The sequence below is a fragment of the Pongo pygmaeus genome, chromosome 6 (genome assembly GCF_028885625.2).
Source record: "Pongo pygmaeus isolate AG05252 chromosome 6, NHGRI_mPonPyg2-v2.0_pri, whole genome shotgun sequence".
NCBI lineage: Eukaryota > Metazoa > Chordata > Mammalia > Primates > Hominidae > Pongo > Pongo pygmaeus.
In genome coordinates, this window is record NC_072379.2 from 138,915,582 (window position 1) to 138,937,105 (window position 21,524).

At 46.7% G+C, this 21,524-nt stretch overlaps 1 protein-coding gene across 2 annotated transcripts in view; it reads left to right on the top strand.

Moving 5' to 3' along the window:
* The window catches only part of TBXAS1 (thromboxane A synthase 1), a 190,096-nt gene that overhangs the window by 127,651 nt on the left and 40,921 nt on the right, over positions 1 to 21,524 (top strand). For both annotated transcript variants that reach the window (XM_054493971.2, XM_054493972.2), the window contains one exon: positions 3,464 to 3,778. In XM_054493971.2, the coding sequence (XP_054349946.1) occupies positions 3,464 to 3,778 (315 nt within the window). The remainder of the gene's footprint in view (positions 1 to 3,463; positions 3,779 to 21,524) is intronic.

The window sequence follows — 21,524 nt, forward strand, 5'->3', positions numbered from 1 at the left end:
TCACATTAAAGAAAGTTACTAAAAAGGAAAAACAGGGCTGAAATGGCTTTTCCTTAGCTGACTCGTGCAAGATGCCACTTTAAAAGGGTTGTCTCAAAGACTGGATGGCTCAGAGGAATTGGTGAGGTCCAATTGTTAAGGCACTGGCCTGGAATGAAATCAGGGGTCAATTAGTGGCTTGATACACTGAGCGGCCCTGGGCAGCAACCGTGTCCTGTGCAGCTTCACACCCTGAGAACTGTGCAGCAAACGTGTCTAGATCCAGAAGGCATGGGAAGGTATAGGCAAGCTTGCAGCCCCCTCGGCCCACACACTGTGAACTCAACTCGCATGTCCTTGGAGGTGTGGGAAGAAGCAGCTAACTGGCATCCCTGCCCCGGCTCTGAAGCCTAAAAGGACAGAACATTCTGATCCAGGTTCATGTTTCTCTGCAGAGTGAGGATGGAGCCAGGGGGAGAAGGGATAAAGAAAGAACCATTTTCAACCCTCAACATTGCTACTAAGGGCCACCTTTTGAGAGTGTTCACACACACACACACACACACACACACACACACACACACGCATCCCTAGCCTGGCTGTGGAATCAGGCTAAAAATCTTAAAGCTGTTGCACCGAATGACTTACTAAGAGGTGAGAGGTTATTAAAGATCCAATTACTGGGATTGCCTAGAGCTTTTCTTTTTATAAACTCTAGTGCTATTTGTTTCAAACAATGAGTTGATCTGAGAAAAACCTCCCAACCACAAATCCAGGACAGCCATGTCAAGACAGAGCTATACGGTTACTAAGAAAACTTGCTTTAAAACCATCTGAAGTCTGTATACATTCCATCAAGCAGATGTGTGTTTGCGCAGTGAAAATGCGGCACAGATGTTAAAAGGTAAATATTTTTCTAAGCTCTAGCCGATGGGTGGATTAGACACCTACATCTATCAGGGTGCATATTTTCCTTGGATAGGACCATAAACCAGCACCGTTTCAGTCCTCAACGGGCAGTGTTCAGATAGCCTCCCTGATGCCATGTGAATAAAAGAAACCCATCTATACTAACGTTCCTGTCCAGTGCAGGGGCCCTGGAGAGTGGCCTTTCCTCTGGCCTCTGTAGCTGGAGGTTAAGATAGATTTCTGCAAGACTCTGAAAGCCCTTTAGCAGTCTGTCTGGGCTGGGATAAGAGGAAAGGATGCTGGCTGCAGTTTTGCCCATGGAAAAATACCCGGTGTAGAGGTGGCTGTGCCCTCCCTCCCATCATTACTCCTACACCACCTCAACAAAGCCATAGCCAAGCCTCGGAGACCACAACGATATCACACCCCGAGGACTTTCAGAGGGACTGACTGAGAGGTCTGGGGGTGCTCTGGGGTCCTGTGCTGGTGTCCCAGAGCTGAGGGAGCAGGGGATGCTCACTTCTCCTGTGTGCCATCTTGTCTGACCCTGCCCCAGCTCTGCTCCATGGGAACAAGGCCAGCAGTGGGACCACACCAGCGCCCAGACATTGACCGAGCAGCAGGAAGGAAGCTGGGGAAAGCCAGCCCTTGAGGATGCTGTTTGAAAATCAGAACGAGCAGGGCCAGGGTGGAATGAAGTCACCAACTACCTCCGACCCTTCACCATTTTCTCAGCTATTACAACCCAGCAGGCTGATGGGAAGCTGAGGCCTTGCTTCCTTAGACTCAAGGTCTGTGGCACCTGTAGTCTTAACCTTGAGCACTGCTAGGATCCCAGTAGGCACTTTCCAAAGTCACAAGGCTAGGGCACAGTAGAGCTGCAAAGGTGTCAGCATCCAAGACTCCCGCTCTAAAGAGCATGCACTTGTCATCAAATTCAGCGTACCCATCCTCCAAATGCACGCACTGCATTACATTTTTATCTGTTGAGTCATGGACTGCACATCTAACATGTGCTCAGCACAAAACTAGGCTTGGTGTCAGGGGTTGAGGGTGGGGTACTGCCCTGGAGTTCCTTATCATCTTATGGAGGAGGAAAAGCAACCACACATGAAACGACAACAATCTTAAAAGACGGAATAATCAGGAGGCCGAGGCAGGCGGATCACCTAAAGACAGGAGTTCGAGACCAGCCTGACCAACATGGTGAAACCCCGCCTCTACTAAAAATACAAAAATTAGCCAGGTGTGGTGGCACACACCTATAGTACCAGCTACTCAGGAGGCTGAGGCAGGAAGATCACTTGAACCTGGGAGGCAGAGGTTGCAGTGAGCCAAGACCACACCATTGTACTCCAGCCTGGGTGACAGAGCAAGACTCCATCTCAAAAAAAAAAAAAAAAAAAAAAGATGAAATCAGACGCTCATGTGTGTGGCATAGATTATTAATGCAATCAAAATTCAGAAGCCAGTGAACTGAGAAAATGCTGCAGCTAGCAGAGTACTTTGCATGAAATTCTAATATTTTTCTGTTGGTGATTCTGATACTCTCCTTTTGCCATTTTAGTCCCATAAACTTCAGAAAATGGAAATGTGTTGGTTGTCCTTCATGACATTAAAGAGCATTTCAAAGAAAGGATGTTCTAGGAATAAGCTCTGTCAACACAGAGGCGATATAGAAACACTGCTATTGTTACAATTAGCAATAGTGAAAATATAAAGAATATGCAAATGACTGATAAAGAAGGTAGGGGGAAATGGAAAGAAAGCTCTAACTTCTTAAATGGAGGCAGGGGATTACTAAGAAATAGAGGGAACCGATGTGAAGATCTGATATGAAGGCTAGGGGTTGAAGAAGGCAAAGCCCAGAGACTCTGAAGACAGGCACCGCCAAACTAGTCCCCTCCCCCTTGCCCTCACGTCTGTTAACTTTCTACTGTGTGAGAAAAACTGGTGGCTGCTCATCTAAGCCCTAAGCCGCACAGAAGTGAGCAATACAGCACATGCTTGGTTTTAAACTATGTGATGTTTCCATTGTTTTATTGTTGGAAAACCAACCACCAACCAACAGTACAAAAATGTATAAAGTAAAAAATAAAAGCCCCCCTCCTGGTTTTCCCACCTCCTCCAGCTCATTATGAACTGTTGGGTGTGGACGTTGCTAAAATTGTCTATGTGTAGACAGATATAGGTGATGATATATTTAGTACATTTGCTGTTTTTGCAGAAACAAGAGCCACAGTGCATACTGTTCCATGACCTGCTTTGTTTTTACTTAACAAAGTGGCTCAATGACTTTCAAATCAGCCCAGATAGAATGGCCTCTGCCTTGCTCAGGGCAGCAGCCCAGGCTGCTCTTCACTGCCCCAGAACCTGCCTGACCAGTGCTATACTAAGGGACATTCAGGTGGCTTCCAGGTTCTCACCGTCCCAGATAACCCAACAATGAGGAACCTTGTTGCTACTGAGCCCTTCAAAAGCTATGCCCACGTATCTCCCTCCTTTGTTCTCCAAGAAGCCTCACTCTTCATGACTGTAAGGTCAAAATGTGCATTTTTCTCCTTTTGTTCCTTAGAGGCGGAGAGACTTCCTCCAAATGGTCCTGGATGCCCGACATTCTGCAAGTCCCATGGGCGTGCAAGACTTTGACATCGTCAGAGACGTTTTCTCCTCTACTGGGTGCAAGCCGAACCCTCCCCGGCAACACCAGCCCAGACCCATGGCCAGGCCTTTGACTGTGGATGAGATTGTGGGCCAGGCCTTCATCTTCCTCATCGCTGGCTATGAAATCGTCACCAACACACTTTCTTTTGCCACCTACCTACTGGCCACCAACCCTGACTGCCAAGAGAAGCTTCTGAGAGAGGTGGACCTTTTTAAGGAGAAACACGTGAGTACAAGTTGGGTCCAGTTACCCATGGGATATCCATAGGACAATTGATTTGGTGTTTGTGGGAGTGAAACTTATTTTTAATAACTTGCTAATATCACATTCTAAGCTTATAAGATGAAATAGGGTCATTGTTCGGCTTCTCCTGCTCTCCGGGTTAGGAAGTGAAATGAAATGTTGAGAACAATAACCACAACAAACAGATAAATTGTGTGTGCACCTTCACTGTCTGGGGTAGTCCATGAAGCCAGGCCTGGCTCCAGGAAGCTGTGGAAGCCCAGGAAGGAGTCAGGCCCAAAGGGCAGGGATGGGGAAGGAGTCATGGCTTCCCAATATCTGACTTGGAGCTTTCACACGGAGGGAGGCAGGTGTGAGCCAGAACAGAACGCCAAGCTAGAAGGCAGGAGTGGACAAAAGGACAGGCCAAGCTGAAGCTGGACTGAAGACTGGAAGCTGAGGAGGAGGCTCACAAATGGTATAAGGGAAGATGGGGCCCGTCAGCGCCCAGGCCAGCTTCTGGGCATTTTCTTCTAGATGAGGCCCCTCTCGATTGTTTGTAGCAGATATAACGGGGGTGCTGAGCAAGGCTACTTTATCACCTCATTTTTTTCCTCTGGATGCTTGTGTGTGTATAACTTTGACCCATGAGTTGTTAAAGAGATTCATTTCTAAAATCTGTGCTTTAAAAGGAAGACCACCACAATGGAATCCTTTCTATTACATTCTGATATGATGGCTATTACATTCACCATTTTGAAAGGTGGTCTGTTCTGTTACTGGAACCATTAAAAAAATGTTTCATACAATGAACTGAAAACCACTTCCCGGGAAATTCTACTTCTTTATTCTACTGGGGAAGTAAAGGAGTCAGTGTCTCTTCTTCACAGCAGTTTTTAAATATTTGAAAACTGCATTCACTGTGTTACTAATTAATTGTCTTAACTTTAGGCTCAACATGAGCTTATGGTCAACTTCAAGTTCTAAGTAGTTATGACAACTGCCAAGCTGGGCCTTTCCAAACCCAGCTTACACAATTGATTTATTGAGCCTAGACGCAAGAGTTTATATTTATCCTTATTACTGTTCAAGTCAGTCAAAATAATTTTGAATCTTGATTCTGCCATCTGTTATATTAGCAATTCCTCCAGCCTCGTGTCATCTGAGACTTACTAAGCATGTCTCCTATTTCATCCAAGTCATTGATTAAAATGTTGAACAGGACAGGACTTCCCTCCAGACTGACATTGATCCATTAATCAATATTCTTTGGGCAGGGAATCTCAACAAGCCATGAATCCAAATAACCCTGCCACCCATCTTATTCTGTTTTATACGTAGTGGTTTGTGTATTTGTTCTTAAATTGAGGGAAGGGGAGAGGGAGGGACCAACAGTGACTGGGGCTCATTAGTGCAAAAGAAGTAAAAGGAGCTGGAAGCAAGGCAATCTATTAGGATACATTTAGTTGCAGATAACAGAACCCCAACCCAACTGATTTAAGCAAAACAAAAACAAAAAGTAAACAAACAAAAAGACTCATAAATGTGTATTTCTGAGTACATTTAATTGAGCAGCTCAGGAATAGATGTGGCTCCAGGCAAATCTTTGTCTAGGTCTCAAACTGGTGCACAGGTCTGTTTCTCTCTCGCCAGTTCTTGGCTGTGCTCTCTTATATTGGCCCCATCCTCCGTCATGCTCTCCTCTCAAAGCCCCAAGAAGCCTGTCAAGAGTGTCTGGGACTCCACACTTCCTTGCTTGTAACCAATGGAGGAGAGAGGGTCTGTGGCCTAAAATTCCCAGACAGAGTCATGAGGGTCACTCTGACAGGAATGTTTAGGTCGCTGCCCATTCTTTTTTTTTTTTTTTTTGAGATGAAGTTTCACTCTTGTTGCCGAGGCTGGAGTGCATTGGCACAATCCCGGCTCACTGCAACCCCTACCTCCCGAGTTCAAGCAATTCTCCTGCCTCAGCCTCCCGAGTCACTGGCATTATAGACATGCACCACCACAACCGGCTAATTTTGTATTTTTAGTAGAGACGGGGTTTCACCATGTTGGTCAGGCTGGTCTCGAACTCCCAACCTCAGGTGATCCGCCTGCCTCGGCCTCCCAAAGTGCTGGGATTACAGGCGTGAGCCACCACGCCTGGCCTGCTGCCCATTCTTGAACCAACTCTTGAAGCAAGGGGAATGGGGTCTCTGATAGGCTTACACCAATCAGACTCCAGCCCTCAGTCAATCATGCTCAAGTTACATGACTGAGAACTTGGGAAGGTGACTTCTCAAGGGAAGCTTAGCATGCTATCCCAGGAAGGCATTAGAGGGAAGCCCAGCACTCTGGTCTCAGTAAACCAGAAAGCACATCAAATTAAGGGCTTTGAAGCGTCTAATGAGTGTCCAGCAGTTTAGTAGACACAGCAGAATCTAGGAGAGGGGGCAGAAGCTCTAAGAGACAGAAGTCAGATCCTCATCTTGCAGGAATTCAATCGCCAATTGAGAAGCAATGTTACGTCTATGAAACAATATCTTCCTTCCACACACAGGCCTGCAGTAGAAGGCAGCAGATAATCAGGTCTAGAATGTGTGGTGTCATTTAGAGAGACACGGGGCCATAGGAGTCTGTCCCACCAGCTATAACCATAGTCACATCCAGTTATGTCAATCTGCCAGGAGGACATAGCAAGTGTTTCCATTCAAAGGCCCTCATGTAGGCACCCTTTACCTCTGGCACGGCCTTAACTGGCCATGACCTCAAGGAGGGTGTTGTCTTACCAAACCCTGGCCTCCTTCAATCCCCCCAGCCTAGGAGCAGGGCTTCTCCTCCCAGAGGACCACATGTTAGGCCGGGAGTAGTGGCTCATGCCTGTAATCCCAGCACTTTGGGAGGCCGAGGCGGGTGGATCACCTGAGGTCAGTAGTTCAAGACCAGCCTGACCAACACAGTAAAACTCCATCTCTACTAAAAATACAAAATTAGCTGGGTGTAGTGGCACATGCCTGTAATCCCAGCTACTCGGGAGGCTGAGGCAGGAGAATCACTTGAACCGGGGAGATGGAGGTTGCAGTGAGCAAAGATTGTGCCATTGCCCTCCAGCCTGGGCAATAAGAAAGAAACTCCGTCTCAAAAAAAAAAAAAAAGGACCACATATGGGGCTGTAGAGAATGTTGCAAAGCACTGGGACCCCTTGGTCAAATAAACAGATTACAGCAGGTCAAATTTTTGAGTTTAGTGTGCATAAAACCATATGGGAAGACTGCTTAGAATGCACTTTCCAGGGTCCTGACCTCAAGGGTTCCGATTCCATAAGTCTGGGCTGGGACCCAGGAACCCGCATTTTATTTTATTTATTTATTATTTTTTGAGATGGAGTCTTGCTCTATCATCCATGCTGGAGTGCAGTGGCGCAATCCTGGCTCATAGCAACCTCCGCCGCCTGAGGAACCCACGTTTTAAATAAATGTTTCCAGTGATTCTGATGCAGGTGGTCCCTGGTTCCCCTTCCAAGAAAAAAAATCAGGGTCCAAAGCCCTCCTAAGCCATGGAAGCCCCAAGGTGATTTTCTTCCCGTATGTAATAGCTGGTTGTGGGGGGGAGTCTCTGAAAAATGGGAATATCTACAGCTGTCTTTTTAAAAACATACATTTGGTAGTCACAATAATGTTGCTTTGCATAGCCTTGCACATGGCACCCACTCAATGAATATTGGTAGGTTTTCTTTTTTTCTTTTCTTTCTTTCCTCCTTTTATTTTTTTAATTTTTTTTTACTATAATCAGAGCTCTGTTAATATGGGCCATCTGTCAGGACATGGAAATGCAGATTAGATGTTCACACATTAGATATTTTCCTGAAAATATTCCTGAAAATTTGCATGTAAAGTATGACTTGTTATAATTTTCCTGCTGGTTTCCATTCAACAAATATTTCTTGAGTGCCAGTTAATGCCAGACTCTGGGGCTCCAGCCCTACGCACGAGGGTGTTCTGGTCTAGCTCTTCTGTGACATCCCTGTAGAGCATCCCCATGCCTCATTAGATGGCCTTCCCTTGTATTTGTCAATGAGATTGCTTAATTTGAGCTCTAGAGTTTCTTCTCCCTGAGCAATTTCTTTCATAGCAGTGCACCATGGGAATCTGATGAGAGCTACATGCCTTCCTCCAAGAAAGAGCAGATATGTGCATGGCATCAGTTCAGATTCTTCTGTGGACAGTGATAAAAAACTCAGCCCAGATTGTCTCAGGGAGCTTACTGACCCCTATAACTGAAAACTCCAGAGGGCAGAGCTGCCTTCAGGTATGGCTTGATTCAGGGGCTCAAGCCCTGTCCAAGTTGTTCTCTCCCCCCATTTCTCAGCTCCAGTTTCTCTGGGCATGCGCCCTTCTCAGGCAGATCTCCCCTAGGGGTCTCAAGACAGCTGTGTAACCAGTGTTTTGAACAGTCTGAACTCAGTGAGGTACCAACTTGAAACCATTTGGCGTTTTTTGTTTCATTTTTTTCCTTTAAATGTGCTCTGATGAATCTCCTTTCCCTGTCCGTGATGATACCTTGGACAGATCTCGATGATTTCTGGTCATTTTGGGGGGCATTAAAAAGTCCAGGCCAGTCTGGCCCAGATGAAAACTTCAGTCTCAAATCCAATCAGCGCTCTTCTGTTCTCTTAGCTCAGGCTGACCTGTGGCCTGAGGACGCTACTCTGGGAAGGAGAAGTGTGTTTTTTCCCTTCCTTCTACCCCTCCCCTACCCCTGCTGGGCCCCTTTCTCCTCCAGAAGTGGAGCCTGTGAACCGATCCCCAAATCCTGCCTACCTGAAACTGCCCTCAGTGCCTTCCCCGGGGGGCCTCTGACGTGGGGTAGATGCAAGACGTATTCGGATGGCTCCCAGGTCTGAAGTCCTCACTGCATAATTCCCTGCCAGGGAGACAGGCTCCAGCTCCTACTACCAGCTCCTGCCCCAAGGCTGCTTGGTGGGGAATCTTGAGCAGGATACCAGCTAAATGGCTCCAGCTTCCATGCTTTCCCCAGTGTCCGCCCAGCCTATGGGAAACACACAACTGGGCCACACCCACAGTGGCCACCTTCTGCCCTCCCCTTCCTCCCTCCACCCTGTCATGTCTCTCCAAGTACTTTTCCTTTGCTCAAATAGGCAGACAGGGCACATCAGCAATTATGCTGCATAAGCAGATGGCCAAGGAGAATGGCCCACCTCTATGAGTGGCTCTGCTGAAGACCCTCTTCCTTGGCTTGGGAGTAGGGAGGACCCTCTTCCCTAGGCCAATGACTCCTTGCTCTAAATTTTCTTAAAATCCCTCTAATGTCTTTATAGGCTGAGGACGGGGGTAGGAGAGAGTAGGTTCAAGTTCAACGGGAAGAAGCAAGAGTCTCTTTCCTGGAAGTCTCAGCAAAAGCCTCCTGGCATCCCAGTGACCTCGAGAGGGTCATGCACCTGCCTCTCAACCAATCTCTGGACCCCAGAGGAATACGATCCCCTGATTGGCTTAGACTTGGGTCATGTGCCCCATCCCTGGAGTTGGTGTCTAGGTGAGGCCTTACCCAAACCACTGAGCTCTCGAGTGGAGGAGAGGTGGATCCCCAAATCGCTCTTACTAAAAGTGGGGTAAATGGCTTCTGGGTAGCCAGGAAACAGTGTGTTTGCCCACCCCTGTACATAGAATCCGTGGCCCCCAGATTAGAAGCTCCCACTTCTCAATTTTCCTGTTATGTGATCATGTTCACCTTCCCTCTGAACTTTTAAAATCCAGCTTGCCAAATTAGAAGGTATAAGTACGGCAGTGCCTGGAACAGCCTGCTCTTGCCTATTTCTTGCAAATCATCCCAAGTTTTCTGTGATTTCTGCAGGACCAGTCGGTCCAGCTCAGCAGTTTTGCCTTATTGCATCCTTCACCATTTGAGAAGTGAAAATGTCAGGCATGAAAGTCAATAATTCAGATTCTCTGCTGTTAGCAGTTCTAAACCCCTGGCGCATATAAAGATACTCAAAGGTCTCCCTCACTATCGGGGATTTGCCTCCGCATATCCTGTCGGGCAACATCCCATCTCTCATCTCATACAGCCTTGATTGCAGTTCTCCTTTCAGGGTACAGATTTTGGTTCCAGCTTCCAAAACAGTTACTATCCACTTTTTTGTTTGTTTTTGCTTTGTTTTGTTTTGTTTTGTTTTTGAGACAGAGTCTTGCTCTGTCGCCCAGGCTGGAGTGCAGTGGCGCAATCTTGGCTCATTGCAACCTCCACTTCCCAGGTTCAAGTGATTCTCCTGCCTCAGCCTCCTGAGTAGCTGGAATTACAGGCACGTGCCACCATGCCTGGCTAATGTTTGTATTTTTAGCAGAGATGAGATTTTTCCATGTTGGTCAGTCTGGTCTTGAACTCCTGGCCTCAAGTGATCCGCCCACTTCAGCCTCCCAAAGTGCTGGAATTACAGGCGTGAGCCACCGTGCTCAGCTTCAATCCACTTTTTAATTCATGCCCCCAGACTGATTCTTTCTGGGCCACATGCGTTTTCTTCCAAATCGTCTTGTTTGGGAATTTTATCTGGCCTCCCCTCCTCTTGTCCCACCATCAAAATTCAGTGTAAAATCTTCTTTCTCAAGTCCCCCAATCTCTTGGAGAAGTCTCTCTTTTCCCACGTTGCCTTGGTCTATGGAAAAGGAGGTAGTACGTTCAGTAAATTCAATAGTGGATGGGTGGGAAAAGGTTTGTACCATTTGTACCACTCGTAAAGCTGAAAAAACCACACCATCTATTTAATGAGACCTTTGTTATATGGATGCTTCATTGTGTTCTCATGTAATTTTGAAAAGGATGAGAAAGGAAAAAAACCAACTTCTTTTCATATAAATTGTGTCTTCTCTAGCTTTAGTGTTCTATGTTGAAATTATTGACTTTTGATCTGGCTAAACCATTCTCTTTTCTTCTCTTTGGTGCCGGACTGTGCCAGCCAAAATTTATGACCCATTTTCCTTCTGCTTAATTGTTGTTATAAATCTGCTGTGCAGAACCCAGTTGTAAATTTATCACAAACTGGATTGGATTGATATACAGCCTCTCTTTAGGATAATTTGAACACAGTTATGCCTTAGAAGGAAGGCCAAATTCTTAAAACTTCTCTTGAAGAGCTGCTTTGTAACCATTATAAATATCTAATTAAAATACAACTTACTCTTTCTTTTTCTCTTAAGGATAAAAGAACATTCTGTGCTGGTTATTTCAGCTTATTAGCTCATGCTGCTGTGTGAGCAACGTTGAGGATTTGTTCCTTGAAGCAGTCAGAGGATCTCCAAGAAAAAAAAGCACATTATGTGCTTACAAAAAAAAAAAAAAAAAGCCATTTTACCCTCAACTAGCTTTTTCATGAATACACATCCTTTGTCACAGAGGAAGGGTTGAGCAGGAAAAAAAGTGAATAGCTTAACACAAATTTATCCTCACTATGGAAAAAAAAAATGTCTTCCCATGTGGATCTCACCCAGGGAGTAGGGCATGGTTGACTTTGAGAACAAGTAAAAAACTGGAAATGGGTTTTTCCCCATGGGGAAGGTTTCCTCCCCTTTGCCCAGGTCTGCTGGGGTCGGGCTACCCACAGTTGGAAAGGAGTAAGTTCAGGAGTTCCCCATCAATTCAGTCCCCCAGCCACACAGCGGTCAGAGGTGCTGCTGAGTCTCTGCCTTCTGACAGACCCCATAACAGCACAACAGGACAACAGAGCACAAAGCCACAGGGACGAGGGAAGAGGCAAAACAGAGAACGCCTTACAGCCCTAATGTTGAAATCTAAAACAAAGAACAGTGACACTGCAGCGTGAGAAAAGTGGCAACGGGCTGCGGCACCGGCCCTTGGTTAGGGCGTCACAAAGTTTAAGGTACATGGGAATCACCTGGGAGTCGTTAAGTCTGAAGATTTTGATTCAGCAGGTCTGGGACGAGCCTGAGGGTCTGCATTTCTTTTTTGTGATTATTATATTTTTATTTTTTATTATTATTTTTTATTTTTGAGACAGAATCTCACTCTCCCCTAGGCTGGAGTGCAGTGGCACGATCTTGGCTCACTGCAGCCTCCATCTCCAGGATTAAGTGATTCTCCTGCCTCAGCCTCCCGAGTAGCTGGGATTACAGGCTCACGCCACCATGCCCAGCTAATTTTTGTATTTTTAGTAAATACAGGGTTTCAACATGTTGGCCAGGCTGGTCTCGAACTCCTGACCTCAGGTGATCTGCCCACCTGGGCCTCCCAAAGTGCTGGGATTACAGGCGTGAGCCACCGTGCCTGGCCAAGGGTCTGCATTTCTAACCAGCTCCCAGGTGATGCTGATACAGCCGGTCCACAGCCCACACTATGTACAAGGAGCCAGGTTCTGAACCATACGTACTGTGTCTCTCTCACGTGTGCTGGATGTGGCAAGTATGTATTCCTCATGACATTTAACGTGCTCATGTTCTGCAGTGGTTTACCTTTTGCTAATAAATCTCAATGGTTTCCGGATTATTCCATAATCATGAAGGCATTCACTTTATTGAGTGGGAGATGAAGTGATGCAGGAATGAGCCAATCCTAATACATTTTAGAAGTATATTAATCCTAAATAAAGCCTAAAATCATCTATTTCCTTCAATAATTGTTTCCATGGCGGGAGGTTAGGGGGAGCTTTTGAGTTTATTTAAAGTCATTTTCAAAGCAGATGAAGATGGCAACCTGAGCTTTCTGTCAGGACATGTGTGTGGACTGGTGACCTATCACATCCAACGGGACCCATCAGGCCAATCCTTTTAAGCAGGGAGCTCCACCCGGCCCCTTAGCTTCCCTACTCCCCTACGCCCCTTGGTTGTAGACAGTAGCTTCGGGTGCCAGGTGGGAGGCCATGCCAAACAACTATAGCCAAAGAGAATGTCTCTGATGCCATTTCTTTGGTGGCCTAGAACAGAATCTGTGCTATTTTCACTAGAGGAATAGGAGCTTCAGCAGGGGGCCTTGGAAATGTATCCAAGGTACCCACCTCCTGTCCTTCTTTCTGGAAGCATCTGGCCCTGGGAAGTAGCATCCCGACCACTAATATCAGGGCACTAATATCAGGCAAAGGGAGGAAAAGTCGCATCCCGACCACTAATATCAGAGAGGCCCCTCTTCCCAGCCCGTGAAGAGGGGCCTCTCTGGGTGTGTACCTGAAACCCTATCTTGGAAGTTAAGATTTGTGGTCACTGCTACCAACACACCAACTCCCAGGACACAGGATACTAGGGACTTCTGTGCCCCATCAGTGGACAACTCACAAGTTCCCAAAGCAGGGTGACCAATCGATCTGGATCAGGTGGCAGGGCCTCGGATCTTAACTATCCATTTCATTGTTATGCATACAAACTTATCTTAGAGATCTGGGCCATCTGCCCGTTCCTGTCCTGGGGACACCTGCGGGAAGGCAGGCTGTGCCTCCCAGAGGTCATCTGGGCTGCAAATGGGTGCCAAGACCTTCCTCTGCCACTACTCAGGACTCCGGACTCCTCCACATTCCCTGGAGATACTCAAAGCCCATGCCCACAGTAACCCGTAGGGAAACTGACCCGCTCTGCCTGGGAGCTGCTCCCAGGAGCCTCAGCAGTGGCAGCCAGGAGCTTAGAGACCTGCTGCGCCTCTCCCTGCCCGCCCTCTCCGCCCTCTCCCTCTCATCCCACCCCATTTCTCTGTTTTCTTTCCTCTTTCCTCTCTTCATTGTTCACAGCACTATTTGGTCTCCTTCCTCTCTTTCTTCCCTTATTCTTGTTCTGACTCTACTCCCAGGTCCAGAGAGGCCCAGAATCTTCCCTGCTCCTGCTCCACCTCCTGACCCACTGCCCCCTGGGAGCCCCTGGTCATCCCAGAAGCCTGTAAGTGCACGCAGCAGCCAAGACCCACATGCCTGCAATGGGGGTGGCATGGTGACATGGTGGCACGGGGGAGGTAGGGTGGAGAGCAGGACCGACTTGCAGGTGTTTTTTCTGGGCTGCCTGGCTTCATCAAGTGCAACACTCCAGCACTTTGAATTTTTAGCAATTAATGCCCCAAGTCCCCCTCCCCCTGAGTCCCTGCAGAGCAGACGGAGGGGCACCTGCAAAGAGAAGTCTCTCCCAGGAATGGGTCACACCAATCAGCATGTATGTGGTGTCTTTCATGTAGCAAATCTTTCATATTCAATAGCTGGGCCTCTAGAGGAACCAAGCTTTGCTAAGCAAATAAGCTTGTGGGGTTGGTTCACATCCATCCAGAAAAGCAAGAATGAAAAATAAACTTGGGAAAGTCAGCTCCACAGGTGAAGCTCAACCTTCTGTGCACCCGCTTGGCATGGAGCTAGATTCGCAACTGAATGGCTCATTTATTTAACTATTGCACACATTATGGGCTCTTAAAACATCAAAACAATGGGTTTTATTCCCAACAATTAGCTCTTGAAATAAAAGAACAAACATACTTTTTTTTTAACTTCCCCAGACTCTGTTGACCAAAGTCACTTTCATACCAGTGGAGTGGAAGCTCCAAAATGGTATCATCTGGTGGGAATTTAAAGACTTCTTGTCCCCAAAAAATCTTTTCATCACTAGGCTTAACCATTTTCCATTGGGAGGCCCTGGCTTTGTTTTGACACATGATCCGTTATTAACACACCACTAATTTTGGGAGGGGAATATCTTCAAGTCCCAGCTAGGATGTAAACGCCATGACTAGGAAGCCTCATCCGCTGGGTACCTTGGTAGGTCCCAGGGCCGAGCACAGTGCCTGGCACGTGAGAAATAGGTGTTGAGAGAAGTTATTTCACTCTTTCTTTTCTAACTGGAGACTAACTCCAAGCACAGATTTGAGGGGGGACAAGCAGGGAGGCACAGCAGATAAAGCCTGTGAGTTACTGCACCCAGCGAGAAAGGAGTCAGTGGAGTCAGGAGAGAAGGCACTGCGGGGGGAGATGGAGGCAGGTTGAAGGCAACACTTGGAGTCCCTATAGTCCTACAATTGCAGTGCAATTGCCCAGAAGATATCATGCTAAGAAAAGGAGGGAGCCTCAGCTCTTGGCCTCCGAGGAGACCTCTGGGGACATCTAGGGCAGCTTCCCATCCAGGACAGATATCTGAAAGATCATGAGGCTGGGCTTGAATCCTGCTGACAACAAGAAACTTACTACCTATGTCCCCTACCGCTGCTATGGTCCGCTTCCTCTGTCAGCTCATGGTATTTGAGCACCTACTAAATCAGCAAATTAATAGCTTCTGCCTGGGGGCTACTTCCACACTCCACTAATAGCCAATCGCTGGGCATCTCAGAGCCGAGAGAGGAAGGAAAATTGGAAAATCAGTCTACAATAAGGGGCCTTTCCAAAATGTGAGCTTATGGCCCAGACACTCCTTTAACCCTAGGTTTTCTGGGAAGTCTGTTTTGCTCCAGGACTGTGGACAGCATTATGTTTTGTTTGGTGAGCTTTCTTTTTTTTTTTTTTAGGTTATATTTTATAACTGAATATGGCATGTGTGAAAATATCAGCTACCAGACTCTGTTAGTCCAGGCATATGAATATTCCAGATCACAAGGGAGGTGTGACTCCCCTGTGAATTGCAATGCGGAAGGTTTATAAAGTTAAGCATTTAGAAATCTGTCTTTAAAATTTAAATATTTAGATTGGGTCGCTAGGACACAAAAGGCAATTCCTGTTTCTCACTCACTTAATTTGATTTTTTTTCTTTTGGTCGCACAAGCTGTTTTTCAAAGCCTCATTCCTTGAATGTTCCCTATAGGAGGAATGTAATTAAACTCCACTGGCCTCCCCCTGCTGGGACCAAACAGGGGCCAGAGCTGTAGGGAGCATAAAACAGATATCCTGCAAAAGAATCCTTATTATAAAGATGAGAAGAGAATCAACTTCCCTCTGGTTATGAACAAGAAGCTTTAGAAAGCCACCCAGGCTCTTTTTGCAATGGGCTTAGTCTCCAAGACATTTTAATTAGTAATTTAAGACTGGAAGGAAGGGGATAAACTCCTCACCTCCCTAGCTATAGGCAAGAACTTCAACTGAATGAGTAACTGGTTCAAGTGGCTGAGAAGGAGGGAGGTCCAGAGGGAGGGTGGTTCCTTAAAATGAACCAACTTTTTCATGAAAATGGCATAGCTAGATATCCCGGCCCCCAGTCAGTCACTGTTTTTGCAGTCCCACTTCTTAAGGCAGTTCTCACCCCTCACCAGAGGCAGGCACTGCCTCTCTCTGGGACACTCAGCTGGCACCAGAGCAAAGAAGCTTGTGCTGAGGGATGGTTCCCCTCACACTGGGCCAACCTGGACTTCTCTCTGACCAAAGAGCACATGCCTCCCACCAAGCGAGAAGGTGGAAAGATCCTGGCAGGGAACCCCGAGACCTCGGTACTGGCATCACCCCCGCCATGAGAGCACACGGGGCCCCTGAGCTGACACCCACTGGCAACGTGATGTGGATCACTCACATAATCCCTTCCTTAGTTTTTCTGTCTGTAAAATGGGGATAGTAACATTGTGTAGCTCATAAGGTTGTCACCAAGATTAAATGAGTTAAGAATACACGTGCAATGTTTGAACAGCGCCAGCATTACGTACATATAGCTACTCTCATTCGCCTCTCTGTGACTCAGTTTCCTTATCTGTAAAAGAAAAAGATTGGACTAGACCTCTTCTCCACTGTTCTTAATGATGATGATGATAAATGAATGTTTCTGTACCAGATCCTAAACTAAACAAAAGTTAACTTGATCCTCACAATGGCTGTATGAAGTGGGAGTCATCACCATCCCCATTTCATCAGTGGGGAAAGAAAGGCTGGATTAGTCAGGGATCTCCAGAGGAACCGAACTCATAGGACAGAGACAGAAAGACATTCATTTTCCTGAATTGGCTCATGTAATTTATGGAGTTTGGCAAGTGTGAAGTCTGCAAGGCAGGCTGGCAGTTTGGACACCCAGGCAGGAGTCAATGCAACAGTCTAGACACAGAATTCTTTCTTCGCCAGAAAACCTCAGTTTTTGCTCTTACAGCCTTCAACTGATTGGATGAGGCACACCCATATTATTGAGGGTAATCTCCTCAAAGTCAGCTGATTTTAAGTGTTTACCATATCTACAGAAGACCTTCCCAGCAACCCTGGGATTCATGTTTGATTAAATAACTGCACACTATAGCCTAGCCAAATTGACACAAAAGACTAACCATGCTAAATAACTTGAGAACATAAGGTAATACCCTAGGACGGGGTCTAGGTCGGATTGGCACTCACATTTCCCGACTCCTTAGTCTGTGTTCTTTTCAACCTTGTCTCTAATATTCCATGATTCCATGGTTCTGATGCCATTCCTCAGTGCTCTGCTATTCTTGCCTGACCAATTGGATCAATGGTGGCTCTGGCATTTCTATAAAGGGGATATCAGGGCTGCCTGCTGGGGAGGGAGGCTTGAAGCTGTGTCTGCACTGCACCTTCACAGCACTGAGAAAATGCCAGTCATCCAGGAGGACAGAGCAGCCCTGTCCTCGCCACAGTGCCCGCATCTTCATTGGTCACCTTTGCAGGCATCATCGGTGACCTGTCATCCAGGCTCTGAGCCCTGAGGATAATAAGTTTCCCTCGAAGGTCCTGGGTTTGTTGGAGCTTTTTCTCCCTCTTGCCGTGTCCTTTTCACGGTCCATCCTCTGAGTTTGTGAATTATCTTTCTTCGTGGCCCATGGGGCACAAGATGAAGAGTGCATGGGCAGCTTCTCCCCTGACACCCCTACCTCCCTGAAGCTTAACCCACATAGGGAAGAACATTCCTGAAAAAGAGACGTCACCCAGGGTTGCTTTCTGCCACAGCAGGCACCCTGCTTGGTGCCTTTCTCACTTCCATTTGTAAATGATCTTATCTCCTTCCTCTAGAAAGTTTTTCAGCCATTCCAGGCTTTCTCTTTGGGTTCCATCCCTCTGGGATTTTCCACGAATTGCATTTCCTTGTAGTTCATTTTCATCATGTTCCTTGTAAGGGAACATTCAACATGCACCCGAGACATTGGCATGCAGCCTGATTGCCCCCGGCCTCCCCTCTGCTCACTGCCAGAGCTACCTCTGCACAGAGGAGTCACTCTCCTCCCACTCCGGGGCCTCTGTCAGGGGCCAGGCTTGATGCTGTCACCAGCCAGCTCTTCACTGCTGCCCAGTGACATATTCATCTCCATTGAGAAAAGTCCCTGGGAAGTGGTTGGGAGCCGGGGGACAGCCCTGCATCCTGAGATCATAAGATCAGGGAGGCGCTCCCTGCACTCCCAGCTGGAAGGAGACCGGATCGGCCACCCTCACCAAATTCCCAGATTCTCTGACTGAAGCAAGCCAGTCCTTGGTTTGAATGGGGAATCAACTCAGGGTTATAAAATAGTCACCAGCCTTCCTGTAGGTAGAATCTGACTTCAGACAGCAAAAGACTCTAAAACAGCTTAAACTCCCGTATATGCCTTCTCCTATGCATGCCACCAGTCAGACCAAAGGCCACATGCCAATCAAGGCCCAAGAGCAGCCAGGGGTATTTCCATGTCCTCAAGAACTTTTACAAACTGTAGCTGACTGGGTTCCGCCCCTGGAGATTCGATTTAGTGGGTCTGGAGTGAGGCCTGGGCTTCTTAAAAGCCCCAGCGGATTCTAAAATGCAGCCAGGAGGAAGAACGGTTGCCAGAATCCCATGAGGCACAGATGCAAATGTGCATGTGACATTGGGTTGCATTATCAATGGCAGGACTGACTTTATAAACCTCTTCATCCTTACTGGAGCTGCTGTTTGCTTTTTAGAAGAGTCCCTCATCAGATTATCAGGAAGTTGTGGGTTTTCTGTGATCATGCTGTGGTCAGATCCAGCCCAACCAGAGAGCCAAAAACAAACAAACAAACAAAACCCAAATCCCTGGCAAGCCCCACGAGATGACTGCTCTGATAACATTCAGCAGACAAGCCTGTTTGAAATCATCTCAGAATCATACCAGACCCAAACCCAAGAGGTCATCTGGTCTATGCATCCACTCTAGGAGGGTGTGTTAGTCCGTTTTCACGCTGCTGATAAAGACACATCCGAGACTGGGCAATTTACAAAAGAAAGAGGTTTCACGGACTTACAGTTCCACATGGCTGGGGAGGCCTGACAATCATGGTGGAAGGCAAAGAGGAGCAAGTCACATCTTACATGGATGGCGGCAGGCAAAGAGACAGCTTGTGCAGGGAAACTCCCTTTTTTAAAATCATCAGATCTCATGAGACTTACTCACTATCACGAGAACAGCACGGGAAAGACTCGCCCCCATGATTCAATTACCGCCCACCAGTTTCCTCCCACAACACAAGGGAATTGTGGGAGTTAAAATTCAAGATGAGTTTGGGTGGGGACACAGCCAAACCATATCAGAGGGTGAGGGGCTATTTCTCCATGTTACAGACAAGGCAACTGAAGCCTAGGGATGTTCCATCACAGGCCCACACCTTGTCTCAGAATTAAGAGGAAATGCTTCTGGCTGCCAGAGGCGGGGTGGGGTAGGGTGCAGAGTCTCTCCCCCCACCACCACCTCTATCCTTTCCCCTTTCTCTGAAAATCTCATTTGATGATTCCGCAGTCCAGCTGCAAATTAAAGATTTGTAGACCTGAAAGATGCTAATGATAGTTATCACCACCACCACAACCATCGTAACAGTAAACATTTATGGAGCTCCATAATTATTCATAATAATTTTTATGTGTTAAATAAATCTGACCTAGTTCTATAAAGAAATAGGCCCTGTTAACCAAAAATATTGGATAAATTAAAAGTCTCCTAGAAGCATCTGATGAAAGGATCTCAAGTTCCATAACACACAGACCATTCAGTGGTGTTGTTTCTGGGCTTGATTCACTGTGGGTCACTTGAACGATGTCAGGGGTATTGTCCACCTCCCAGTGCTCAGTCTGTGGCTTGTGGCCAGCTGTTCCTCTGTGGGGTCTGTGTTGGCTGTGTTAAGGCCTGCTGCAGAAACATCTCATTTCTAACATGTTTTTCTCAAGCAGTGATCCTGTGGGGTCAAGTCTTCAATATCAAATAATATTGATAATAATTATGATAGAAATAATAAGAGGCCAGGCACGGTGGCTCACATCTGTAATCCCAGCACTTTGGGAGGCAGAGTTCAGGTGGATCATTTGGGCCCAGGAGTTCAAGATCAGCCTGGTCAACATGGTGAAACCCAGTCTCTACTAAAAATACAAAAATTAGCCGGGCATGCTGGTGCACGCATGTAATTCCAGCTACTCGGGAGGCTGAGGCAGGAGAATTCCTTGAACCCAGAAGGCAGAGGTTGCAGTTCCCTGAGAATGCACCACTGTGCTCCAGCCTGGGTAACAGAGTGAGACTCTGTCTCAAAAAAAAAAAAAAAGAAAAAGAAAAAGAAAGAAAGAATAAGAAGAAGAATTAGCATTCATTGAACACGCACTCTGTTCTTGGTGCTCTTGGTGCTATTTCAGGCAATTCTAACACCAATGAGATATTTTCCCCCAGTTTAAAGATTAAAGCGGCTGGCGCAGTGGTTCACATCTGCGATCCCAGCACTTTGGGAGGCCAAGGTGGGAGGATCACTTGAGGCAGGGAGTTCAATACCAGCTTGGGCAACATAGTGAGACCCCTGTCTCTACAAAAAATATATATATATATCAAAAATTAGCTGAGCCTGGTGGTGCGTGCTCCTACTCCCAGCTACTCAGGAGGCTGAGGTGGGAGGATTGCCTGAGGCCAGGAGTTGGAGGCTGCAGAGAGCTATGATGGTGCCACTGCACTCTAGCATGGGTGACAAAACAATAGTCTTGTCTCAAAAAAACAAAAAGAGACTAGAGTGAAATTGAAATTCAGAGAGTAAGTGACTTCAAGGTAGAGGCAGAAACAGAGGCTAGATTTTAATTCAATCCTCTGGCCCCAGAGTTCCTGGGAGTTATCTTGGGAAGGACTGCAAGGTCTGAGGTAGATTGTTTTAGGAGCAGGTGCTTATCTAAAGTGGAATGGCACACACTGACATACCATTAGGAATTCTATTTTCTTACCACCACAGGAGCCAGGTCTCTGTTAGGGTGATGAGAAGTTCCCAAAGTCATTTCTCCTCTCTAGAGTGTCTCCTCTCTGTCTGCTGCCACTAAATCCCTAACGACATTAGAGCAGAATAAATGGCATTTTTAAATTCAGCTTTAAGCAACAAAGAAATGCTATTAAGTCAAGATGTGTCCATCTTTACCATAAAAAGAAAAAAAAATTGGCTTCAATAACCAATAAACAGATCAAACAACAGAAAAATAAATAGCAAAAGACTACAGGGCTTGATGGCTCACGTCTGTAATCCCAGCACTTTGGGAGGCGGAGGTGGGTGGATCACCTGAGGTCAGGAGTTTGAGACCAGCCTGACCTCTATATGGTGAAACCCGCCTCTACTAAAAATACAAAAATTAGCCAGGCTTGGTGGTGTGAGCCTGTAGTCCCAGCTACTCAGGAGGCTGAGATAGGAGAATTGCTTGAACCCGGGAAGTGGAGGTTGCAGTGAGCCAAGATCATGCCACTGCACTCCCCAGTCTGGGCAACAGAGCAAGATTCCATCTCAATAATAATAATAATAAATAAATAGCAAAAGAAAGAAAAAACCCTCAGCTAAGAAGTATACTATTGTGTTTTTTGGGGTTCTTTTATGTAACGTTTGACAAGTTTACATTTTCCTTGTCTGCCTTGGGTGCCTTAAAATAAA